The sequence below is a fragment of the Lynx rufus genome, unplaced genomic scaffold, assembly GCF_022079265.1.
Source record: "Lynx rufus isolate CCGP_SWC_20201006 ecotype Redwood Valley unplaced genomic scaffold, mLynRuf1.p SCAF_6, whole genome shotgun sequence".
NCBI classification, from domain to species: domain Eukaryota; kingdom Metazoa; phylum Chordata; class Mammalia; order Carnivora; family Felidae; genus Lynx; species Lynx rufus.
In genome coordinates this window covers 1,893,610-1,919,725 of record NW_025814878.1, presented here as the reverse complement: position 1 = coordinate 1,919,725, position 26,116 = coordinate 1,893,610, and the positions used below count along the sequence as shown (strand labels likewise).

Here is a 26,116-nt window from a genome sequence, read left to right as displayed (position 1 = left end):
GGGTTGAGTTCTGCCTTGGATGCCTGTTAGCCGGGCAGCCTCAGACAAGTCACTTAGCACGTCTGAACCTCCTTTCCCTTTTTGTAAAATGAGGAAAATAGAACCTGCCAGCATGAGTTGTTTTCAGGATTTGAGATCATCATCTCTCTGGGATATGTGTACGTAAAGGTACGTGATCCCTTTGGAATGATGGTTCCGCGTCTGTGGTGACTTTACAGACACGAGAATCACATGTACCAGTAGTGAAGTCCTGTGTTCTCTTTGGAGGGAAAACCCAATAGACACGTTTGTTTGCAGGGTTCCTTTTCTGAGACTGTCTCCATCAGCAACTTGGGGGTCGCAAAGACGGGTCCCATGGTGGAGGACAGCGGCAGCCTCCTTTTAGAGTACGTGAACGGCTCAGCGTGCACCACCAGCGACGGGAGGCTCACCACCTACACCACCAGGATCCATCTCGTCTGTTCCAGGGGCAGCCTGGTAAGGCGCTGTGTGTTGCCCACGACCTTGGTTCCTTTGGGTCTTTTGTGACTGAGAACCAGCTGACGTGTCTCTTGTGGAGATGAGCGAGTCTCGAGTGGAGTTTTCTCTCTGGCTTGTGTGGACTCCATTCTGTCTCTTACTTCTTGTCAGCTGGTGATCTGAGAATCCTGGCGGCAGAAAGGGTCTTTGAGACAATTTCACCCAAACCCCAGCATTCATAGATGAGGAAGCTGGGGCACGATGCCACTCTGATTCACAGATAAATGATGAAGATTATATGTGTGAAACGTGGGCAATCAAGGATAAAAAATTAAGGCTAGGAAGAAGAGAAAGTGATAGAGATTGCTTTTGGCCCTGAGTTCCTTAGCCAGGGTAGAATAGAAGAGAAACCCCAAATAAAGATGCTTATGTACCGTCCCAATTGCTTTTCTAAAAAAAAAAAGTTGGTAAGAAATGTATAACATAATTGGGGCGCCTGGGTGGCTCAGTCGGTGGAGCGTCCGACTTCGGCTCAGGTTCAAGAGTTCAAGCCCTGCATCAGGCTCCGTGCTCACAGCTTGGAGCCTGCAGCCTGCTTTGGATTCTGTGTCTCCCTCTCTCTCTGCCTCTCCCCACTCATGCTCTCTCTCTGTCTCAAAAATAAAGATAAACATTAAAAAAAAAATTTAAAGCGTATAACATAAAAGGTACCATTTAAACCACCTTTAGGTATACAGTTCAGTGGCATTAGATACACGCACGATGTTATGCACCATTCCTGGCACTCATTTCCAGAACGTGGCTATCCCAAATCCAATTGCTTTTTTACCTGGAGTTTTACATTTATATCTGGGTCACGTGTTTTTTGAGTAATTATTCGAAGTCTTAGGTGAATGCACAGTGGAGGTAATAGAATTCACGTTTGTTATCAAATAACTTAAAGGGTCAGGTACACATTTTAAGGGTCTGTTCCAGCTTCCTGTAGTTTCTTTGGAACGAACGGCAAAATGTGTTCAGTCCTCAGCAGTCTGTTGGACTTTGTCACATACATTCCAGTTGCCTCGCAGACCCCAAGTTCTCAGCGTCATTTGCCAACACGTGATTTTTTTCCGAGAGACGATTTCTTCAGAGGTCAAGGAGGGGTCTCTGATAAGGGGATGAAATCCCTAGCTGGACGAGCATGGGCCCACGTCGTGCAAGGTGTTCCATGACTGAACTGTAAGCGTGCTCCTTGAGTAGCCCGGGGATGGGTTGGCTGTTTCCTTCCTCAGTCTCAGGAAGAACTCCTGGCTGCCCAGCCCAGCCCTCGCCACCTCCTGGGCATGTCTGTGTCCCCTCCTTGGAGCCTTGCCCACCTCCCCTTCTCACTGCGGTTTCTTGTTCCCACGGAGATACTGGACTGTTCCAGAAGGTTCTCTGGGATCCTTAGTTTTTCAGCTTCCCTGTGACACCTCATGCGGGCAGCGTTCTGCAGTCTTCAGAGCAGCTTCGCGTCGTCACTGTATGTCTGAGTACTTGTGTGGGGCTTGGTACACACGGTGGGCCCCAGACACCATGAACAGAGGTCGTGTCGCAGAGTTCTGCAAGCCACAGAACTTTCAGAACTTTCACCGTTAAAGCAGCACCTTTTCACAACCACAGTGTAGGGCAGAAGGCACAGATTTTTTTTTTTTTTTTAAGGATTTTTAAAACTTCATTTATTTTGAGAGAGGGGGTGGGGCAGGGAGAGAATCCCAAGCAAGCTCCACACTGTCCGCACAGAGCCTGAGGCGGGGCTCGAACCCACCAACTGTGAGATCGAGAGTCAGACGCTTAACGCCTGAGCCACCCAGGCGCCCCAGGACAGATGTGTTTTTATCTTACTGTTAGAGATGCTGAGGCTGAGGGGGGCGGGGAGGGGCGGCACTTCCAGGCCAGAGGGTGCTTGGTGGGTAAGGTGTGGGCTCGCCATCAGGTGCCCAATGTGTCCTCCTGTGAGCCTGGGCAGGTGTCCTGACTTTCTGTGCCTCTGTTTGCTCACCTGTGTCTAGATGGTAGGTGATTACAGAACCTGGTTCCCAGGTCATTATGAGGCTCGGTTGAGAAATGCTAATAAAACAGCACAGTGGTAAATGCTGTCTCAGCACAAGCTGCTGTTCCCTGTAACGAGGCAGAGCTCCCAGAGGAGGCGGTGCGGTGCATGTTTGGGCAACATTTCACTGAAACACACCCGGGACTGTGCACACATTGTAAGTTACCGGCAGCCGGTGAACCCTCACACGTTGAGCAGGACTTTGCAGCCAGACCCCACACGGTGGCAGTGCTCACAGCGCCCGCGAGGCTCCCTGTGACCCTTCCAGGCTCCTCTGTACCCTCGGTCCCCACTTCTGAGCTTCTGTCAGTAAAATCTCCCACGCCGGGGTCTTTTGTGTCTTTCTTACGTTCCATACTCTTGGTGTGGAGTGTTTTTCAACAGCGTGGACTTAAACCCAGATCTGGACCCCAATTCTGCCATTCACTGCCATGTGACCTTGGGTAAACTTCTTGACATCTGAGCACGAGAGGTAGTATGTCCTTAGTGGGAATAATAGGACATGAAATTGTAATTAGGGAGTGCGCACTGAGCACCTAGTCTGTCGCTGACGCATAATTAAGTTCAGTAGACTTTAGCGCTTTGTATGTGCTAGGCTAGTAGTCCCTTGGTGAGATCGAGTTCCATCTCCTTATACTGACTGTTACTCTGCATTTAACCTTTCAGAATACCCACCCCATATTTTCTCTCAGTTGGGAGTGTGTGGTTAGTTTCCTGTGGAACACAGAGGCTGCCTGTCCCATCCAAATCATGACAGACACAAAACAGGTATGCGTGCTGTCCCGGGTTGTCTCGCTGCCCTGCTCCTGGATATGCCCGCCCCGGTGCCCCCGCTCTGCGCCCACCCCTTCCCTCGTGCTTCCAAACTTGTTCCTGGCTTCTCCATTTCCCGCGCCTTGGCATCAGGCATCTGGGCGTCCCCCCGCATTGCTCTCCCGGAGACCCCGGCTTGCAGATGCTGGGCTGAGAACCAGACCCTGGGCTTTACTCCCCTATTACTATAGATTCCTTCCTTTTTCTCCATTGCCCTGTCCCTTCTGTGTTGTGGTGGCACCCTAGCGGGCTCTGGGGGTTCTCCATCACCGTAGAGTTGTGGGGGGTTGTCACTGCAGCACCTAAAACGTTCCAGTGCCCTGTCATCTGCGGGATCTGGCCTGTTTCAATGTGATGCTCACGGTTTTCAAGCTCCGATCCTGGCCCTGTTACTGCCGTTGCTTCTACGTGCCTTTTGCCGTCCTGGCTTATCCTGCTCTTTGGCCTTGGCCTGTGTTCTTGCCCTTGGGTGCCCCCCCCCCCCCCTGCAGAGCCGTGAGCTGGTGACCTGTTGTTTTCACGGCGCTGGCTGTGTTCCTTGTGCTCAGTCTTCCTCCTTTCCCTCTCCTTCTAGAAGCTCTGCTTTCACAGTAGAGCCCAGGCCCACCTAAACGAAGGTTCCCACAGGGTCCTGGGCCTGTGGTGCCGGGGACGGGTAGGGATGGCGGGATGCCGCCCTGCGTCCTCGGTCATGCTCTCTGGGGTTGGGACCCCTGATGCTTCCCCTGAACTGCCGGACTGTGCAGAAGAAAGATGTGGGGGGAGAGTAAGGTTTATGACGTCTCCTAGAGGAGAAGGGATGGTGAGGTACCTCATCATGCCTCCCGTTATCATGGTCTTTAAGTGAATGCCTGAAATAGAAAAAGGAACACTTAAACCAACTTTCTAAAGTTTTTCTTTTTCTTTTTTTAAATTATTTATGGGTTATGTATGGTTTCTAACTAACTTCTCCCTTGAGGGTCAGCGGTGGTCTCCTTATTTAGGTAAATATCGTAGCCTTGAGAGCTTTCAGGTAAGTTTAATATTTGTCAGCCTGGTATCACACCTGGGCAGACCGCAGGGGCCGTATCTGAAGGAGCTGGTGCGGACGGATGCATGGGGCCGCTTTTCTGACAGGGGTTTCAGGTCAGTGGAGAAGCACATGTTTTGTGAGGTCCATACACGCAGGTTTGCGAGGGCGCTCCATATTGGCCGTGTTATTGTGGGATTGGTTTGAATGTATCTCTTCCCCTGTTGTTTCTGCAGGCCTGTTCTATAAGGGACCCGAACAGTGGGTTTGTGTTTGATCTTAACCCATTGAACGATACCCAAGGATACGTGCTCTTAGGCATTGGAAAGACTTTTGTGGTAAGAGTTACATGATGAATTTCTAGTTTGCTTTGAAACAAGGAGAACGTGCGTGTAAGTCATCTGCCGCTGGCGCATGCTGGTGGCAGGTGTCTTTAGGAATGGTCCAGGGCAGTGTGATGGCAGCCGTTACCCAGGAAGAGGTGAAAGAATCCAGATTTGAGGGGAGAGGGAGATAAAACTTCCACTCACTGCTGTCGTACAGACATGAGGGTGACATTTTTCAGAAAAGAAATTCTTACTCTGTTGCTGTGTGTCTAGAGCAGTGGTCCTGGGCCAGCAGCATTGGCGTCACCCGGAATTTGTTAGAAATATAAATTCTTGTGGGGTGGGTTCATCAGTTTCTTTTGACCAGCTGCCAGGTGATTCTGATGCCCACTGGAGTCTGAGAACCACCAGTCAGGAGGAAATGGTACTTACGTTACCCTATAAAAGGGAAACAACCTGGGGTGGCTGTGTTCTGGATTCTTCTGAGAGCACTTCCTTCAGTGATAGCCCTGATATTCTGTCCGGAGCGGCAAGGTGGAAAACCCCCATGTAATGCTGTTCTGTTATGAACTAAGCATTGCTGGAAAGAAAGAACACACGCGTATGTGTATGTATATACACGCATATATGTATGTGTATGTGTGCATATACATGTATATATATGTTAGCTTGTGTATATGTATATATGTACATAGATATATTTGTTTAAATTTTTGCAGCACAGCCACATGGGAAGGAGAGAATACCCTTTGAGAAGAGGAGGTTGGGATAAGAATGTCTTACGGGAATTTGACACAGGGGAATTTGTCGGTGTAGAAGAGCATACAGCTTGTCCCACAGGCTGGGGGGGATACCCAAACAGGGTTTGTCCCTCAGCAGCACTTTGGCTGGTCATCTACCCACCCCCAGTCCCCAAACTGCTGCTACAGGGTTCGGTTAATAACAGGTTTATAATAGGTGCGAGTATATGTGGCCACCTGTAAGTGTGAGAAGCAGACAAGAACGTTGTCGACCCACATACAGCACATGCTGGAAAATAGTAACCCTTATAAAGAACACACTAGAAGCAGCCCAGAGAGCCTCTGCCTTGTGTGCGCTAGCAGGGGCATTGGGTGGTGCCAGCTGTGTCTGGGCTCCTGGGTGCCACCAGGAGAACCATCTGCTTAGGCCAGCGCCACCCACCAGCCGCCTACCCGGCTTTGTCCGCTTGCCACCCGGTCCCCCCCGGGCTCGGTGGCCTCCGGATATGCCCAGTGGCCTCCCCACGCTGCTGAAGCTGCCGACATCTCCGAGGGTGCCTGAACACCCCCGATCGGAGGGGCCTACCGATGCAGGCCCGCAGGACAGCCGGTGCCCACAGCCTGGCAGAGCAAGCCCAAGCTTCTCTCAGCTCTGTGGTTCGCTTGCAGGCAAGTCCACGGAAAGGAAAGGGAACCTACGTCCAAATTTCGTTAACCACGGCCTCCCGCGCACGGCCCGCACGGCTGCTGAGCACCTGCGTTGGCTGTAGTCCCGATGGGCCGTTTCCCGAGTAGGAAGCTTTGGTCTTTTAAGAAAAGCTGACCTTGATTTTGTGCATGTTGTCTGTGAACACTTAACAGATGTAGAGAAGTCGTTCCTTTCTGCGTCTTCGTACCAGAGAACATATTTAGCTTCATTTGCATGATAGAATGATACCGGTGTCTTTAGAAAGTACAGGGGATGTTTGCTCCTGGTTCCTTGTAACTGACATTTCAACTCTACACAGTTTCTCTAATATTGAAAATGGTGTCATAGTCTGCTCTACGTATATGTTCCCTCTTGTAGATGGGGCATTGTTCTATGTAATGCATCTTTGGCATTTAGAGATACGGGGCTGTGTAAATAAATATGTGTTTATTATTCCCTAGAAGCAGTTTATGCGTGTTGCCATTTGGATTTTGAATTTTGCATTGCGTACTAACTTCTGGATTTAAGTGCCCAAACGTGTAAATTGGTAACTTGAATACTAACTAGTTAGCCTCTCAGGGTTTGAGTTGCTAGGGCTCTTGTTTGTGCTGAGTTACATGGCCTGTATTAACGCGTGTGGCTCTTGCTGTCCGGCCTGCAGTTCAACGTGTGTGGCACAATGCCAGCCTGTGGCACCTTCGATGGAAAACCAGCCTCTGGCTGTGAGGCGGAAACCGAGACAAAAGACCTGAAGAATCTGAAGCCAGAAAGGCAGGTTGGACTCGAGAAAACCCTCCAGCTGTCCACCGAGGGCTTTATAACTCTGACCTACAAGGGGCCTCTTTACCCTTCCACAGGTGAGCTCAGAACCAGGTTATTTTGCCACTAACGCGTGTCCTGGTGGCTCTGTGTGTGTCTGTGAACCTCCTGAGCGTGTAGGGTACGCGACCATGCAGCACTCCCCTGCCCTCCAGCCTCTGGGCCATGGCATCGCGCACACGAGTCCTCTGTGCTCTGCCAGGCCCCTCGCGTGTGATCCTGTTAAGTGTCGGGACCACACTGTTGATGGTCCCTGTGCCTGTCCTTCCCCCAGGCTCCTAACGTTAGGCCCCTTGGCGGTTCTGGGATGTAAAGCCGCGTGACCTCAGGCTTATCGTGTAGCCTCTTTGCTTCGGTCTCCTCCTGTCTCAGATGGGGATGATGACATTACCTGCCACCTCTGTGGATGGCTGCAGGAGATGACGTGCTGGTGGCTGTGGGGCCTTCACCCATTGCGGCCGCTGAGCCTGCACGCTTCCTTGGTCCCCCTCGCTGCAGGAGCCCTTTGGTGGTCGTCCTGTTTTTTCCCTTGCCCGCCCTCCACCCCCGAGCGCTCTGTGTTCAACAGAGTGATGGTTCAAGTGTTTAGATCGTGCCATTCCCAGCCACCTGCGCCCGTACTAGAGGCCAGTGCTGTCACAGAGGCTGCGGGACGGGATTCCCCCTTCTCGCTCAGTCCTGCCGACCTCCTGCTTCTGAAACCATTGAGATTCCCTCTCACCCACCCTCCCCTCCTGAGCTTCTGTCTCGGCTCTTGCCCCTGCCCAAGGTGCTCCCCCCTTAAGATGGCCCTGGGGGTCCCTTTCTTCACCTTCTTCGGGTATCAGCTCAGGTGTCCCTTTCCCAGTGAGGCCAGCCCCCTCCTTAAAACCCCCACCACCTGGGGGTCTCTCATGTCTGGGCCTGCTGCATTTTCCTTCCATCAACTTCCCGCCGTCTGGCGAGCCCTAGACTGCATTCCACGTGCTTCGTGTTGGGGCCGCCGGGCTGGAGTGTAAGCTCCTAGGAGGGCAGGGATCGCTTCTGGTTCTTTCACTCCTGCGTGTGGAAGGAACTTAGCGAGTGGTGTTGAATAAGCCGGTGATGTTAGCTAGCGTTGGGGTTGAGGAAAGGATGTTGCATGTGCATATTTTCTAGAATATGAGACCGCAGGACTGTCAGGCTCACCCTGTAAACCCATTGTCGTGTGGGTCACCGTGGCAGTGAACACGGCCACTCTGTAGTTGACATCAGCCCCCTTGAGACAGACCCAGTGCTGTGATGTCATCATTTTAGAGGGTGGCTGTGAGGTTTGTTCCCAGTGGGGGCATTGTCCTGTTGCTCTGTTTCTTTTTTTTTTTTTTTTTTTTCTGTTGCTCTGTTTCTTAAAACCCGGCCTCCCTTGTTCCCCAGGGACTGCTGATGCTTTTATCATCCGCTTTGTTTGCAACGATGATGCCTACCCAGGAACCCCCAAGTTCCTGCATCAGGACATTGACTCTGGCCGGGGAATCCGAGATACTTTCTTTGAGTTTGAGACCGCACTGGCCTGTGTCCCTTCTCCAGTGGATTGCCAGGTCACGGGTAAGGCCGAGAGGACCAGGATCAGGGGTGTGTGTATGTGTGCGTAAGTGTAATCACATGTGCGTGTGTGGTGTGTTTTATAGGCAGCATGTTTGTGTTCTGTGCTTCTTTGATACCCACACTTGCGGTGTTTCTCTGAAAGAGAATCTGGGTATATAATTAAGAGTTTTAAGCTACGTTTTGTAATCAGAAGCTGCTCAAGAACAGAAGAAAACGCAGGGGAAGAAAGTAAAATACATTCAGAGCTTCTTACTTGAGGACCTAAAAGGCATTAAAGCTCTGTGAGCTGAGCAGTGTCCCCAGGACGCCTCGTGCTTTGTGGGGTCCCTGCACCTCCACGTCAGTGGTACTTTGTTGTGAAGGGCAGTTCCGAGGGCCAGAGCCAGTGTATGTGTCTGTAGGAAAAGCCTTGTAGCTTCCTGGGCCCTTCTGATTCCTTAGTAACGACGTCAAGTTCGTGCATCATTGGTCTTCAGTGTGCCGGTGTGCTAACGCTGGCAAGAGAGCAGGGGTAGCTCGTGTGTTTCCGTGTATTTCAGACCTCGCTGGAAACGAGTACGATCTGAGCGGCTTAAGCCAAGTAAGGAAGCCCTGGGCGGCTGTAGACACCTCCGCGGATGGGAGAAAGAGAACTTTCTATTTGAGCGTTTGCACTCCCCTCCCTTATATTCCTGAATGTCACGGTGAGTAGTGAGCATTTGACTCGAGTCGCATCTGCCTTCCTGCTGTCCCCCGCCCCAGACGGACGAACTCCCGGCTCTTTCAGGCAGCGCAGTGGGGTCTTGCCTGGTGTCAGAAGACAAAAGCCAGAACCTGGGCGTGGTACAGATCAGCCCTCAGGCCGCAGCCAACGGGTCTCTGAGTATCGTCTACGTCAATGGCGACAGGTGTGGGAACCAGCGCTTCTCGACCAGGATAATGTTCGAGTGTGCTCAGACTTCGGTGCGTGAGCTCGTCAGTGAGGACTGGGCCTGCTTGTCAGTGGCTCCATTTCCTGTTTCCCTTCACCCTCTGAACCTTCTCTCTGATTTCACCCTTGGCTGTGTTTTCATGGGTTGTAGGCCTTCAGTAGCATTTGACTAGAACGTACTGTTTTTCTCTGGGTCTTAACACGTTTAACAAGGCTCATGTATTTTTCTCACGGAGATTGAAGGTTGGATATTAATTGTGGCTATCTTTGGCTTAAAAAAAAGATAAAAACAGAAGTTGTTGGTTTCTGTTATAGGGATCACCAACATTTGAGCTTCTGGATGATTGTGAGTACGTGTTCGTCTGGAGAACGGTGGAAGCCTGTCCTGTCGTCAGAGTGGAAGGTAAGACCTGGGGCCCGGCTCACTGATGCTGCAAAGGGATGAAGGGGCAGACATTCCGACCAGCATCTGGGTACAAAACTCTGTAGTGATGGCCACACGCACGGTCGTGAGATGCTTGTTAGTAGATGGATAATTTCTTATCCTAGAGTTTTTTACTCCACTGCCTTGCCACCTTTACCAGGGACATCTTCCCTCACCTACTCGGAGAGACGGCTTATTGGCTTCTCACCTGTGAGAACCGTAACTTGAGGTTTTGTGTGGTTAAGTGGACCTTCACCCTGTGACCCAGGCTTTTCTAGAACGCTGTTTGACAGGCAGTTTGTGTAATGTTACAAGCATGATGGGATGATGTGGAAATGGCATTTAATGCTTATTTTAAGACCGTATTCACGTGATTAAAAATTGTAAGACTTTTTGCCCGAGAGAGTGAGTGCGTGTGGAACTGCAATGGTCCTTCGCTTCCCGTGTGTTCTTGAAGGAGACAACTGTCAGGTGAAGGACCCGAGACATGGCAACTTGTACGACCTGAAGCCTCTGGCCGTCAATGACACGGTCGTGAGTGCTGGGGAGTACACCTATTATTTCCGGGTCTGTGGAAAGCTGTCCTCAGACGTCTGCTCCACGGATGACAAGTCCAAGGTGATCTCATCGTGTCAGGAAAAGCGGGGAGCCCTGGGATTTCACAAAGTGGCAGGTACCGTGGGTTTTTCTTATGCTTTTGTGCAAGAATGGAATCGCATATTAAGGTTCATGCTGAAGGTTTCTTCTTTCCAGAGTAGGAAGAAAGCTGCCTTTGGGTGAAATATTCACGTTTCTGATTTCACTTGATTTTCTTAAGCAGAATGCATCGTGACAGATGTCGCTAGAGCTTATTTTGTTCTTACTTAGCAATTCCAGCTATCGATTCTTTATTGCAACCCAGGGGCACGCTGAAGTAGCCAGTACTTTCTAGAATCAAGTTAGCGGAGATGCGTTTAGTATAGGGTATGGCTATAACTTACAGGGTAGGCCGTTGGTCATGATGCCATCTCAGCAGCTGGGCAAGTAATACTAGTTTGAGAACTTTTAAATAGGAGTAGCTGGGGCGCCTGGGTGGCTCAGTCGGTTGAATGTCCGACTTCAGATCATGGTGTCACTTGTGAGTTCAAGCCCCACATAGGGCTCTGTTCTGTCAGCCTCTTCATATCCTCTGCCACCCCCTCTCTGCCTCTCCTCTGCTTACGCGCTCGCTCTCTCTCAAATCATAAAAAAAAGAAGAAGAAGAAGTATGCGACGTGGTGGTGAGTGCGTGGGCAGCCCCTAGGGCCATCCTCTTAGTGATGAGAGCCTGTGCTGCTTGTGCCCACCATGAGACCAGAACACTGTAACCGTGGACAAGAGGAGGCCGGGTTTTATTCCTCCTGCGGGGCAGTGGGGCAGGGAGTAGGCTCCGGTGCTGGGAGGCCAGACACACGTGCTCTTATGACGATTTATTTGGGGGACGTGACGTGGCTGGGAGACTTTGGGCCCCGAACCTTGTTTTAATCTGGCCATTTCCGAACAGGCCTCCTCACTCAGAAGTTGACTTATGAGAACGGCTTGTTGAAAATGAACTACACCGGGGGGGACACTTGCCACAAGGTGTACCAGCGCTCCACAACCATCTTCTTCTACTGCGACCGTAGCACGCAGAGGGTGAGTGTGGTCACGGCCCACGGGCGTGGCTGCCCCGCTCTTCGAGAGATGCCTCCGCTCCGGCGTTTCAGAGGCCCCTGGTCAGCTGACCGCAAATGCAGTAGTTACGGAAGATGGGTCGAAACCTTGATCAGCGTGTATGGATTTTAACGGACATCACCTCCCTTACTATTTCCATTCTGAAGATTCAAAGTGTGATAAACTACGTGAAGTGTCCCACATGACATATATGTCACTCTTTCCTTTTCCAGCCGGTATTTCTCAGGGAGACCTCGGATTGCTCCTACGTGTTCGAGTGGCGAACGCAATATGCCTGCGCACCTTTTGACGTGACCGAGTGTTCATTCAAGTAAGTCCGTGCGTCTCTTGACTCCTTTGGACAGGCTGGTGAACTGCGCGCAGTTTTAACAGTTCATGGTCAGGGGACAGGGTGTTGGCTTAGGTGGTTTCTCCAAACCTTCATTTCTTCGTATTCAAACAAGTACTTGGATCAGGTTAACTCCTGAACCCTTCACAGCTTTGGGTTTCAGTGATCATTTTGTGCTGAGATGCGTACAGGGAAGTGATTGCGATTGGAACAGAAGAAAAACCTTGCATGATTCACGGTGTGAGTGGAGTAGAGTGAGCGGGACGTCACCTGGCCTGTGCTCCACCCTGGCACGCTGCTTGTGTGGCGGGGAGAAGGCGTGGAGAGGACAAGGGCGGAGGTGCAGAGGCCGGGGCGTCGGAGACAGTCGGGGGTGCCCAGACAGCAGGTTCTCAGGGGCTGTCAGTGGCTCTTCTGATCTCTGTCGCCTGTGGCTCCTGGGACTGGGTGACTGGCAGCTCCTGAGGTGAAGTAGAGGCCTCTACTGTGTGTGCATTTCAGCGGTTGCCCTTGGAACTATTGCAAAATAGGCATCTTGTGTCCTGTCCCTGGAGGTTTCATCTGTGGTTCTCAACGGTTGGGGGACGTGCTGTCACTTCTGCTCTGTGATGATCCACCTGAAAAGGGTCACAGACTTACAGCATCCAGCCCTAGGGGAAAGTGTAGTCATTTCCATGTTTTCCTTCCCTGTTTTGTTGTGTTCTCTCCTTTTATCTGGGTAAAGTGACAACTTTTTAAGTTTTAGTAATGTGGGAAAGCATACATTCAGTAATATGTGTTTAGCAACTTTGAATCAGAATTTGTTTTGTAATGTTACCTTTTCCAGCTAATGTTTCTTAAGCATTTTCACATGAAACAAACGCATTTCTCATCTTTTTTTTTTTTAATTTTTTTTTTTTAACGTTTATTTATTTTTGAGACAGAGAGAGACAGAGCATGAACGGGGGAGGGGCAGAGAGAGAGGGAGACACAGAATCGGAAGCAGGCTCCAGGCTCCGAGCCATCAGCCCAGAGCCCGACGCGGGTCTTGAACTCAGGACCGCGAGAGCGTGACCTGAGCTGAAGTCGGACGCTCAATCGACTGAGCCACCCAGGCGCCCCTGCATTTCTCATTTCTAATGGGCGTGAACTATCCTTCTGATAGGCCTAATTCATTCAGCTATTCTCTTTGTGCCACTGGAGACTGTTTTCTGCTTTCTGAGATTTGTGTACAAAGAGTCTTATTTTTGTGCGTGAAACCTTTCCCACCAAATATATTTATGCTCAGCTTTTATTTTTATTATTTTTTTGTTTATTTCGGAAGAGTGAGAGTGCATGAGCGTGGGAGGGGCAGAGAGAGAGAATCCCAGGCAGGCTCTGTGTTGTTAGTGCAGAGCCCGACGCGGGGCTTGGTCCCACGCACCGTGGGATCGTGGCCTGAGCTGAAACCACAAGCCAGACGCTCAACCAGCTGAGCCACCCAGCTGCCCCAATGCACAGTTTTTAAGAGAATTAATGAAATCAAAGGGAAATGGAATCGCCGGTTAAAATGGAAGTTTATACGTGCATATTGTAATGAATTTATAGGAGCGCAAACGTGTGTAAAAGGAGGTCACCTTGTCAATAAGGTTTTCTCTGACCGTGCCATCTAAAACCTCAGTCTTTCTCTGCCACCGGCCCCAAACCTCACATCGCCCTTCCCTGCCTCGTTTTTCTCTTTGGCTTTAATTGCCATCTGATATATTGTGTACTTAAAAAAAATTTTTTTTTGAATTCTATTTATCGTGTTTTCCTTCTACTGGTAATTTCTGTGTCATAAGACAGGTGGTTTTCATCCATTTTGCTCAGTACAGTACCCTCAGTTTTAGCACCTGTCTTGTGAACGAATGAATGAATGCTTCCGTTCTCTTATCTCCTGAGTCCTCGTCAAGTGCCATCTGTGACCGCGTCTCTGTCTTCACCCAGACCTGGTGTGTCCCAGGGACAGAGCGTGTGTCTTGCTCACCATTAACACCTCACCGGTGTGGGGCTGGCCCTCAGTAACGGTTCTATTTGGGATTTTGTAGTAAGTAAACATTCAGCCCGAGAAGCGTCGACACCAGTTCATTTTTATTTCAGTGGCCGTTGGTCTCCTCGGGGTCCAACAGCAGGTAGCTGGCCCCGAGGGAGCTCTGAGTGGTCTGCTCTTTGCTCTTGTCCTCTCACTGGCTTGAGCGTGGGGAGCACTTCTCAGGCTTGGTCTCTGCTCTTTTCTGGGTGAATACAGACTTTTGCTGAACGAGGTGGTGGGAGAGGTCCAGGGTGAAGTTCTGTCCCGGGGTGAGATCGGAGTCCTGGGACGTCAGCCATAGACTGCACCTTGGATCCTTGGTCCTTTCCAGACCGAGTGCTCAGTGCGCACCCTGAATACACGTGAGCCTAATGGCAGTGCTCTCTTCCCTCCAGAGACGGGGCTGGCAACACCTTCGACCTCTCGTCGCTGGCAAGGTACAGTGACAACTGGGAAGCCGTCACGAGGACAGGGGCCACTGAGCACTACCTCATCAACGTTTGCAAGTCTCTGTCTCCCCAGGCTGGCTCGGGTGAGAGAGGACTCTTGGTGGGCTGTTGGCCTGTGGTCAGTCTGGGGGAAGATCAAGTGGGAGCAGGATTCTTTGAAAGTGCATCCCCCTTGACATCACGCGAGTGCTTTGGCCATGGGGTGGCAGGAGGAGTTATTTAAGGGCTAATGACTGATCCCTGGGGTGGTCCAGGATAAATCAGCATTGGAGACTCTGCTGGGAACACTGTAATTTTGTTTGATCGTGAAGGGTTAGAGGTAGGTGGAGATGGTCATGGTGGCGGATATTTCCTAGCGGGGTAGGAGACACAGGGTGTGAAACAGAGATCGGGTGTGTGCTTTCTGGGTTTCTGGAGAGGAATGTGGGTGGGTGGTCCTTACATCTAAGGCCATGGGTCCCCTTCTCACTTTGTGTGGCTCCCAGTCCAGAGTGTGGGACTAGTTCTTTACCTGGGCAGATGGCACAGACATTTTGGGGACCGGGAAGTTGGCAGAGTTCTTGGTAACTCTTAAAGATGGTATATGAGTGCCGGCTGTCAGAAATGTTCTGTTGGCTTCATGTAGGTAGTTTAGCTGCATCGTATTTGGGGTTCAGAAATAATTTAGGCTGTTGAACCTTGGAATCTCCCTGCACCCCACGCCTCCCCCATTCCATCTATGGTAAAACAGCATTTAACTGAGAAGTCCTGTGGTATCACTGTCGTGTCACTTACGTGAAAGAGAAAGAGCTATTCTGGAGTCACCGTTAGCATCAAATACGTGGCGTGTCTGACATTACCTGCCTGATAAATTCTAGACGGGAGAATCACGGGAGGTAACTCTTACCTGTGTCTTGTCTCACAGAGCCATGCCCTCCGGAAGCGGCCGTGTGTCTCCTGGGTAGCTCCAAGCCCGTGAACCTCGGCCGGGTGAGGGACGGGCCACAGTGGAAAGACGGCAGCACCATCCTGAAGTACGTTGATGGGGACTCGTGTCCAGACCAGATTCGGAAAAAGTCGACCACCATCCGATTCACCTGCAGTGAGAGCCAAGTCGTAAGTGACACGACTTTCTCAGTCCCTGGTGCTCTGCGGGCAGCGTGAATCCAAGGGCCACTGAGACTGTCTTGTTGCCCTTGGGATGTGAGCAGAGGGCCCAGGCTGCCCCCGCACAACAGCCCTGCCCCAGCCCTGCGGCTCGTGGGGCACCTCTCTTCTCTGGCTTCTGGCATGCCTGACCTGGCATTTCTAGTTTCAGAGTTGGTTGGTTCTGTTTAAAGTGTGGTTCCCCAAAGGTCCCCCAAAGGCTGTGGAGAAAACTAGTATTCGAGAGCCCGCCCTGTGTCTTCACGGACGTGGCTCGGGAGAAGCAGAAGGTTGGACAAACTCTGTTCAGGGCAGCTCGCCCGCTTCCTGCCTGTGCAACTTGCTTGATTACTTAACCATCCTAAGCTGTTTACCCATTAATAATGTGAGCTGTTCCCATCTTGCCAAACCGAAGTGAGCTGGAGGAGGTAAGAGGGTGCCACGCGTCGTTGCCGGGGTGCGGTAGGGACGCGGCAGAGGGGGGCCGGCCTCGTTTCTGCCGACCGTGCCCGTCTCCGATGGGCTGCTGTGTGTAGGTAAGCAGGTGTGGGCTGAATGAACGGTTTCTTGGGACCGTTTGTCGCCACGGGAATGTCTCCACTCGTGAGCTCAAGACGAAGCCCCGTGTGCTGTTGTGTGAGACTAGGGTCGTAGACAGTTTAGGAATAAGGACAGGCGGGACCAGCACACTCCGTGTTAGGACAGGTCGCCCGCTCTCTCAGCTGTTTGGCCGGCAGCGATAGGAGGAGCCCAGGGCGCCCCAGGAGCCAGAGGTCGGCCCTCTTAAGGGAGCACCAGCCGAGGCTTCCTCCTCAGGAAACTAGGCACGTGAGCCACCGGGGCTGGACCCCCGGGCCCCGATAGATACTCTCAGCTCCTCAACCGGGCAGAGGCCCAGGGCAGAGAAGAGAGCCGATGGACGCGGGGTGGGGACGCGGGGGTGGCCCGCGAGGGGCTGTGCACGCGGTGGCCCAGGCCGTGCCCTGTGCTGCACGTGGGCTGTGGCCAGGCGGCAGAAGCGTTGGGATGCCGGAGGGTCGGTAGAATAAATGGCTCTTTCTTTGGCGGGCTTTTTTGCCTCCAGTAGCAGATTTTGAGGTCCTTTGTTTTTCACAATGTTATCAGCTATTTACTCTTTCCTGACGCACCGGAGCCCTGCAGGCCTCCTCGCCCGCCGAGGCCTCCGCCCCTCCTTCCCAGCCCGAGCTGTGGGGAAGTGTCCATGGGCGCCCTAGCAGATTTCCAGCCCTGGGTCCGTCTCACCTGCTCTGCACGTGTTAAGCCCCCGGTGAAACACCAGGAACGGGTCTCCACCCTTGGCTTTCCAAAATGTGCCCTCACCCCACGCAGACGCTGCCGCGCGTCCTGCGTGGTGCTGCGGAGAAGCTGCTGCTTGGCGTAGGGTGACGTCCTGTAGAAAACCTGCCCTGTTGGCAACGCTCTGTCCTTTGCTCGCAGAACTCCAGGCCCATGTTCATCAGCGCGGTGGAGGACTGTGAGTACACCTTCTCCTGGCCCACAGCCGCCGCCTGTCCTGTGAGGAGCAATGTGCACGACAACTGCCAGGTCACCAACCCTGCCACAGGTGAGGGACGCCGCCCGTCGGCCACCCGCCCCCACAGGGAGGGACGCCGCCCGTCGGCCACCCGCCCCCACAGGGAGGGACGCCACCTGTCAGTCACCTACCCCCACAGGGAGGGATGCCGCTTGTCACCTACCCCCATCGGGAGGGACACCACCCGTCAGTCACCTACCCCCACAGGGAGGGATGCCGCTTGTCACCTACCCCCCTCGGGAGGGACACCACCCGTCAGTCACCTACCCCCACAGGGAGGGACACCACCCGTCAGTCACCTACCCCACAGGGAGGGATGCTGACAGTCACCCACCCCCACAATGAGGGACACTGCCAGTCACCAGTGCCCCATAGTGGGGGACCCAACCTGAAGCCGGGGAGCCAGACAGCCTTGGGCAGCCGCATTCTGTCGTGTGCGTACCCGTTGGCGTCTGGGCCCCCCCCCCCCCCCCCCCGGGTCTACTCAGAGCTCTCCTTCGGTGAGGAGATCAGCCCCTCTCCCTGAGAGCCATGGTGCGGTCTGTGACTCCTGTTGCCCAGGGTGCCAGTCACACCAGCTGCAGGCTTGTGGATTTGTCAGAGTCAGTCTCCTTGTTAACCTTCCAGTGGTAACGTGGGGACAGCTGGGAGACCTCGACTGAGTGTCCGTGCCTGGGCCCCAGAGAGGTGTGGGTTCATTGGCAGCGGGAGGGGTGCCATCAGGTCCCCCCGCATCCCACCACAACCCTACTGGCTGCTGTGGCCCAGCCTGGGGGGGGGGGAGGGGGAGGCTGTGGAGCCGCTGTCTTCCGGGTCAAGAGGAGCCATCCCATAAACTTGGGGACTGCAGCCTCATGATCTAGCCTAGCTGGCCAGGGGCACTTTTAGGGCCACGTCTGTGATTGAGGAGGGGGGCGGAGGGGACTCCTGGAGAGACGTCAGAAGCCCCAATGGCCACCGTGATGTGTGTGTGAGGATGCTGGCAGCGGGCCTCCTGAGTCCACGCGACCTGGCGTCACTGTGTCCGTCCCCTCTCCCCCTCGTAGGACATCTGTTTGACCTGAGCTCTTTAAGTGGCAAATCCGGGTACACGGCCGCATACAGCGAGAAGGGGCTCGTGTACATCAGCGTGTGCGGGGAGAACGAGAACTGCTCTCCTGGCGTGGGTAAGTGCCGCGGCCTCCCGCTGTGGCCCGGCTGTCCCTGCCCGGAGGTTGTCCCGACCTCCGCGCTCCTGTGCCGGAAGAGAGGAGTAGATCCGAAGGTCGATCACCTTCTCTGCCGTAACAGTCCGCTCACGTGGGGGAAACGCGTGGCCACGTGACAACATGTTAGAGACGTGACGCCTGTCGAAACCACATTGGACGCTCAGAATTCTGAGCGTTAGCTCCGACTTAAGCATCTGCATTTGCAGAAAGCGGTCCTCGGAAGGCCGGTCATCTGAATCCCTAATGGTGTGTTTTTCCTCCCCCTCTGCGTCCGGTGCAGGGGCCTGCTTTGGGCAGACCAGGATCAGCGTGGGCAAGGCGAACAAGAGGCTGACGTACGTGGACCAGGTCTTACAGCTGGTGTACGAGGACGGGTCGCCCTGTCCGTCCAAATCCGGCCTCACCTACAAGAGCGTCATCAGCTTCGTGTGCCGGCCTGAGGCCGGGCCCACCAACCGGCCCATGCTTATCTCTCTCGACAAGCAGACGTGCACGCTCTTCTTTTCCTGGCACACGCCTCTGGCCTGCGAGCAGGTGGTGAGTCTGGGGCTGGGCCCGTGTGGCCTCTGAGAAGTGCCTGCCTGACGCCTGGGGCTGCCCGCAGCCCGGGGGACCCCGGTTCTGTCACGAGTTCCACTGCAGCTCACCGACCCCCGGCACCCCCCCCCCCCCACCCGTGGGTACCCAGCATCTTTTATCCAGCCGTGGTCGTCGTGACAGTGAACGGTTGAAGGTGCCCAGTGTTCTATAACCGAGAATTTGGGGACATCGATCCATCTTTCATGCTTTTTCTGTTCAGTTTTTAAATTCCCGTGGGTAACTGAGTGGAGATTAGGAGAATGCCACTGTAGACTCCAGCGAGGTCTTCCCTGTGTGACAGACGGAATGCTCCGTGAGGAATGGAAGCTCCATTATTGACCTGTCCCCACTCATCCACCGTACGGGGGGCTACGAGGCGTATGACGAGAGCGAGGACGACACTTCTGACACTGGCCCCGATTTCTACATCAACATCTGCCAGCCTCTGAACCCCATGCACGGGGTGCCTTGTCCTGCCGGGGCAGCTGTGTGCAAGGTTCCCGTTGACGGTGCCCCCATAGTGAGTATGGGAAACTCAAGGTGGAGACAAGCTTTGCGAGAGTTTTAACCGTAACTGCCGCGTCGTGTTTCTTGCGTTCAGTGGAGGGTTACGCACAAAGAATCGAGAGATGAGCTGGGGCTGTGTGTGTTCTGGGACCAGCAGGGGAAGAGTGATGTCAGGATTTGGGCACTGAGCTGGCGGCTGCTGACCGCGGCCAGAGAGTCTTTGAGCTGTGGAAGAGAGCGTGAACACGGGGATACACGGGCTGCTCGTATCGTGTTGGGAGTCTCCGGGTTGACCCTGGTCCAGAAACTTTTATGTAAAGTGGCAAGAAAGAACATGGAGAAGGCGTGGCTTCTTTCTTTGAAGTGCACGTCTTGTGTGAAGAACATGCTTATGACCTGTGAGTGCTTTTTTTGGAAAATGAATTATTTAGGGCAAGAGCAGATTTGCTAATTGCTGGATACCACCCTGCCTTGAAAGTTTTGGTCTCAAACTAGCCCTTTTTAGTATTGCTTTGGGTTTTTAAAAATTATTTGCATGAATTATCTTCAGGTTTTATCAAATCCTTGCTACTTTTTTTGGTGCTTGTTTATTTTTGAGAGAGAGCAAGTGGGAGATGGGCAGAGAGACAGGGAGACAGAGAATCCCAAGCAGGCTCCGTGCTGTCAGCACAGAGCCCGACACGGGGCTCAAACTCACCAGCTGTGAGATCATGACCTGAGCCAAAATCAAGAGTCGAACACTCAACTGACTGAGCCACGCAGGAGCCCTTATTGCTACATTTTTTTTTTTATTTGAGATGCATCTCAAAAGGGTCCATTTCTATACTTTTATCTCTATGCTTTACATAGTCCTGTTGTAAGATACATAAATGTCCTTTTAAAAATGGATGGTATCTGCAGCATTTGGGAAGAAATGTCGGGAGCGGGTGGGGGAAATTGGCCGTGATACGAATTTAACACAAAGTCCGTAGCTCTGTGAGAAACGTTGGGCCTGGGGGAACCAAATCTTAGATCGGTACAGATCGGTACCCTTGTGTGAATCCCTTTCTGAGAGGTCGGATCTGTTGTGTTTTCCTGCTTGGCTACCCTTTTTCAGATATTAAAAATTGTAGTAAGTTCTCTACGTGGAGCAGCAATTGTGGCCTGAATGTGCTCCATGGTGGTGAACGAGAGCATCGCGGCTCGCTCACACACACACTCATCACGCACACACACACCGTTCCTGGCTGTTCAGCTTTCCTTCGTTCATGTGTTTATTTGCTCAGAACTATTTATTGAGCAGCCAGTGTGTGTCAGATGCTGTGCTAAGCAGTATCGTGTCATGAGGCACACTCCTGTGCCCTCCCCGAGGATGTACCGAGGGGCACTGCCGAGGAAACGGGCAATCCCAGTGCAGTGGTGGGCATGAGATGAACCAGCTGGGGGTAGAGATGTCGGTTTCTGCCTTACACCATCAGGTGATAGAAGACAGTGCAGCATTCTTGATTTGACTGGAGAGAGAAATTCTTGTTGCCTGGAGTCTTTGAAAATTGACCGTGATTAGAAGTAGAATTGTTATGGGGCACCTGGGTGGCTCCGTTGCTTGGGTGTCTGACTTCAGCTCAGGTCATGTCGTGATTCGTGGGTTCGAGCCTCACATCGGGCTGTGTGCGGACAGCTCGGAACTTGGAGCCTGCTTCGAAGTCTGTGTCTCCCTCTCTCTCTGTCCCTCCCCTGCTGGCACTGTCTTTCTCTTTCTCTCTCAAAAATAAAACATTAAAAAAAAAAAAAAGAAGAAATACAATCATGTTATAAACTATAGGATGGAAACTGATAACCGCTGGCCAACTGAAGTTTCTGCCAAGCAGCTTATTATCAAGACTTGTCAAGTGAGTTGCCGTTAACCGAGTTTCTTTAGATGCTACTCGGTTTCAAAACAGATGAGCTTGTATATTTGCAGTTCTGTATTAGCTCTTATTCCACTAACACGGGGAACAATTTCCTGAAATGTTGTTTGCTTTTTTTTCTTTGCTTAGGATATTGGTCGAGTCACAGGACCTCCGATACTCAACCCCATAGCTAATGAAGTTTACTTGAATTTTGAAAGTAGTACTCCCTGCCTAGCAGACAAGCATTTCAACTACACCTCCCTGATCGCATTTCACTGTAAGAGAGGCGTGAGCATGGTAAGTGTGCACCTGTTCACAATTTGGGGGCTGAAGCTTGGACCAGTGAACCAGAGCTGCGAGTCCCAAAAGCGTGCTGCAGAGCTAAGGACGTCCCTGCTGAAAATGGGTGCTGTCATAGGTTAGTCAGTGGTGCCTTGAATAATTTAAAACTGTTAATTTAACAGTGAGTAAGCCCGTCCTGAATGAACGGGGCAGACTGCCCAGCGAGCTCACTGTGATGTAAAAACATGAAGTGCGTGTGAGCCGAGGTGTGGCATTCAACTTGGCCCACCAGCGTGTAAAAGTGTCAGCTGCTTTTTCCTTCTTAAAAACTATAACATTAGTGATTTTGTTCTCATTGGGAGGTCAGACAGACTTTTAGTGGCTGTAATCATTCGGGACGCGACCCCAAATTTAGAAGTTAGCAAACATAAGATCTCCGGAATCACAACAGCTGTAACAGAGTTGTAGGTGTTACTTCTAAGGAGGTTATTGATTTGTTTTACATGCATTTAAAAATGAGACTGGCTTCCACCCCGAGTACCATTTTGTTGCACGGGGTTTTTGCATACATTTACCCTTGACTTCTACCTGCGAATAGGAGATAAATGGATGGATCATGGCTCCATCATAGTGACTCAGAGCCGCCTGACTCCCGCAGCCCTGCAGTGGCTGCTGGGACCCCCGCCTTCTGCTCAGGTGGAGAGCTCTTTGCTGTAGGCAGCCCGGCCTCACAGCCCCTTATCTGTGCTTCTGAAGTCTGTAGAGCTCAGAAAGCTCCCAATCCTCTCACGTGAAGGGGGGAGGCTACTTGTGGTATTTGTCCACATAAGGAAAATATTCATACATTTTGCTGCAGAAATATTCATGTGCTTGATTCTAGTACTCTGTGTGTATGTGTGGGGGGTGGGTAATAGAAACAAAGGTCTCAAATCACTTTTTAACATCTTGAAGCCGATGAATTATAAAGCTCATCTTCCCCGAGGAGCTCAGGTAATGGATTATGGTTCTGGAATGCGTCTCGTAAATTCAGTAGGATAACCTTTCTGATTTCTCAGCCTGTCGCAGGTTTGTAAGGGAAAGAGAGCTCTGGCTGCCACATAGGTATTTTGACAGCGGTAGGAAGTGACGTGGCCAGGGCCTGATGCCTGATGAGGAGGGACAGTGTGGTAACTGAGAGGGAAGAAGCAAACCTTGCCGCCTGGGCCGTCTCCATGTGGTGCCGCAAAGCACCGCGGGGCCGTGGGACACGTCACTGTTCACAGATTGTCCCGCGACTGTCAGGGTAATCCTGAGTTCTCAAGGCAGGGCGGAGCTCTGATCAACAAAGTCTTATCTCTTCATACCGTGTGCGTTTACAGGGCGTGTGGGTGTGTCTCAACAGGCACCTGCCGTGAAGCAGTGTGGCTTACTCTGTAGAAAGGCTTCCAGTTTTGGTATTTCATTCTTCAGAGGGGATTGGTCTTTTGAAGATCCACCTCTCCTGAGGAGCCCTGGTTATCTCACACGCCAGGTAGAGAATGTGTGACGCCTAAGTGCTGAAGCTGAATGCACGTGGTCCAGCGCACACACAGGGTCCAGCGCACACACGGGGGTCTCTCCGATTCTCAGAGCAGCAGCGGGTTGAAAGTGAGCAGTGTTTACTGGGTTTTAGAAACAAGGCATCTCACATGAAATGTGCATTTGATTTTGGAAAGATCTTTAAGAGATTTTCTTCCCCCGTGGTTTTTATCTTTCACGGGAATATTTTCTCCACTTATGTTCATAGAAAAACAGATGCTCGGCAGCAACTAAAACCGAGATTCCTGACCAGCTGCCCCATCTGTGTTTTTGTGGCTGTTGCTGAGCGCGGGAGGGCATAGACACGTCAGTTCAGGACACTTGGCCTGTGGAAAGTCGGGCCGAGTTGCGTGTGGCCCTCATGATGAAAACTGTCAGTTGCTACACACGGAGCAGAGACCCTGCTCGCGAGCGAACTGGAGCGCCTCCCGGCCTCCTCTGCGCAGGCAGGGTCTGTTTCACACCCTCCTCTGCCGTGACATCGGAAGAACTGCTAGTGGGGACACGGAGACCGTCTCCAAGTGCGGGGCGACTGGAGGTCGCGAGGGGGCCTGGGTGTGTGGGCACGGCTGCCCGGTGGTGCTGTGAGGGCAGAGTTGTGGTCCCTTGCAGCTGGTGGTGGCGACTGTCCCTCCCCCCGGAGCGAAGCCCCTGTGGGTCACCGAGAGCACCCAGTGGCCTCACAGCCGCGTCTGCGGCTGGGGTGGGGGGTAGGGGTGGCGCCTGCAGCCCCCGGAAGCAGGAGTCTCTCTCCGGCGCTGGCTGGGGCACAGAGCCGTGTGGGGGATGCTGTACTTAACTCTCGTGGCTTTCCTTTTGAACAGGGAGTTCCCATGCTGCTGAGGACCAGTGACTGTGACTTTGTGTTCGGGTGGGAGACCCCACTGGTCTGTCCCGACGAAGTGCGGGTGGACGGCTGCTCCCTGACGGACGAGCAGCTGCATTACAGCTTCAACCTGTCCAGCCTTTCCAAGGTCCCCTTCAAGGTGAGGCGGCTCAGCCAGAGCCCGGCGGCCCTGGGGACACGGCGGCCGGGGTTCTTTCTGACAGCCACTTGTGTTTTAAGTAACAGGACACCTGTGACCACTGAGGCACAGTGTGTTGGGGGGCGGGGGTGGGTAGTGGGCTCAGCGCCGCTCGTGGATGCACAGGATTAGCCTGTCGGGGGTTCCGGATCGTGTAGCGAACCAGTCACGGCTAACGCTTGAGTTGTGCTCCATGGTTCAGAGTTTCATTCCTTACGGCTTTGTCAAGATGAAAGGACACGACGGAGATCAGGAGGCTGCTTGGGGATGGGCGTGTGACCACGTGCCCCATAAGGGCCAGGGCCGGGGCCAGGTGTAGCGTACCTGGCAGAGGCCACGTGGAATTTCCCTCGTGTCTCCCTGCAACCTGGCTTCAAGATAAAGAGGCAGCTATTTCACTGATTGCAGAGGTAATGGACGGAGGGAGCTAGGATGTCCCCCTGATTTAGATGCATTTGCGTGGGTGGGGGAGGGGGTGGCTTATCTTACTCTTGGTCTGTGTGTCGTGGGCCTGATGTTGACGAGGCCACGGGCATCTTGGATCACTGGTGTTTGGAGGACCGTGCATCTCTAGGCCTGTGATCTAGATGTTACCGAGTCATACACTGACGACCATGCCGACCAAATCCCAGCACCTCCCAGGCGGTGGATGGTCGCTGGTGAGCAGTGAGCCCAGGGCCCTGGCTCCTGTGATGGAGACCTTGCGCAGGTGTGACAGGTGTGCAGGTGGGGGCCAGGCGGGGAAGGCAAGATACATACTTAATTACGCCGTGTCCACTTAGTGACCATCAACTCAGTCCTCACCATTCCCGCGTTGCGGGCAGGGAGCTGGGGCTTCTGGAAGGGGATGAGCAGCCCCGCGGTCTTCTGGATGGCTCCCTGCCAGAGGCCCGGCTGCGGAGCACAGCCAGCCGTGGGCGGGAGGAGGAGGAAGGCTGGGCCTGGGAGTGGAGGGAGATGTGGGTCCTTCCAGTGGCTGGAGGGAAACGTCCAGACAGCGGGTAAGGCATTGCCCTGTGCGGGGAGGTCAGGATTGGAGAGAAGGAAGGTTAGCACTGAGGCACCCGTGCAGAGCCCACAGGCAGCCCCTGCTTTCCTGCACGAGTGCACCTACCTCCCCGCAGCGATGGCTCCTCTCTGTCTTGAGAGCCACTGACAGCCACACGTGGTGTTGTCTGTCCAGGTGACTCGGGACTCACGCACCTACAGCGTGGGGGTATGCGCCGCGGCGGCGGGCCCGGAGCAAGGAGGCTGTAAGGACGGAGGCGTCTGCCTGCTCTCTGGGACCAAGGGGGCATCTTTTGGACGGCTGGCGTCGATGAGACTGGATTATAGGCACCAGGACGAAGCTGTCATTTTAAGTTACGCCAATGGAGATAATTGTCCTCCAGGTAAATCTTCGTAGCGGGATGCATTTGACGGTCCTGGGAGATGTGGTGTTAGACCTGGCAGCAGGAGGAAACTGAGGCACGAAGCTCCAGATGCTGTGAATGCTGACCCCTGGCCCGGACCACGCAGTGTTCCACCCGGGCAGCCCCGGGTGTGAGCGCTTGGGCTCTGAACACACTCTGGCCTGCGAGCCGCTTGTCACCTTGTGGTCCTCGTGTTGGTTTAGGGTGACTGCTCCCGTCAGAGATCCTTTTGAGCATCCCCAGGTGATCGTGCCCAGCGAGGAGAGCAGAGCCGAGGTCGTGCCGGTCATCAGGGTCTCACAGGTGTTCTTTGTTCCAGAAACTGAGGAAGGTGACCCCTGTGTGTTCCCCTTCATATTCAACGGGAAGAGCTACGACGAGTGCGTTCTGGAGGGCAGGGCGAGGCTCTGGTGCTCCACCACCGCGGACTACGACAGAGACCACGAGTGGGGCTTCTGCAGACATTGTACGTAGCGGAGCACGCGTCCGGGCCCAGGCTGCCCCGTAGCCAGTGTCCTTCCCAGGCTCGCGTCGTGCCTGCGCCTTTGTGGGTGTCCAAGTTAATGCAGAAATTTTGTTGCGTGTAGATTTTCCACGTCAGGCCTATTTCCCATAGAGAAAGGACATGTCTCATTGCTCCAGGGGCGTGTTATGTGACCGTGCATGTGGACCTCAGTA

The 26,116-nt window shown here is 53.1% G+C and overlaps 1 protein-coding gene across 1 annotated transcript in view; it reads left to right on the top strand.

Moving 5' to 3' along the window:
- The window catches only part of IGF2R (insulin like growth factor 2 receptor), a 103,462-nt gene that overhangs the window by 62,156 nt on the left and 15,190 nt on the right, over positions 1-26,116 (top strand). Inside the window, exons 19-39 of the mRNA XM_047102862.1 lie at positions 298-477; positions 3,197-3,298; positions 4,589-4,690; positions 6,768-6,963; positions 8,318-8,488; positions 9,028-9,171; positions 9,255-9,430; positions 9,714-9,801; positions 10,280-10,495; positions 11,345-11,475; positions 11,727-11,824; positions 14,267-14,403; positions 15,225-15,415; positions 16,904-17,030; positions 18,047-18,166; positions 18,489-18,745; positions 19,089-19,307; positions 21,310-21,459; positions 23,826-23,987; positions 25,210-25,417; positions 25,758-25,904. Of these exons, the coding sequence (XP_046958818.1) occupies positions 298-477; positions 3,197-3,298; positions 4,589-4,690; positions 6,768-6,963; positions 8,318-8,488; positions 9,028-9,171; positions 9,255-9,430; positions 9,714-9,801; positions 10,280-10,495; positions 11,345-11,475; positions 11,727-11,824; positions 14,267-14,403; positions 15,225-15,415; positions 16,904-17,030; positions 18,047-18,166; positions 18,489-18,745; positions 19,089-19,307; positions 21,310-21,459; positions 23,826-23,987; positions 25,210-25,417; positions 25,758-25,904 (3,322 nt within the window). The remainder of the gene's footprint in view (positions 1-297; positions 478-3,196; positions 3,299-4,588; positions 4,691-6,767; positions 6,964-8,317; positions 8,489-9,027; positions 9,172-9,254; positions 9,431-9,713; positions 9,802-10,279; positions 10,496-11,344; positions 11,476-11,726; positions 11,825-14,266; positions 14,404-15,224; positions 15,416-16,903; positions 17,031-18,046; positions 18,167-18,488; positions 18,746-19,088; positions 19,308-21,309; positions 21,460-23,825; positions 23,988-25,209; positions 25,418-25,757; positions 25,905-26,116) is intronic.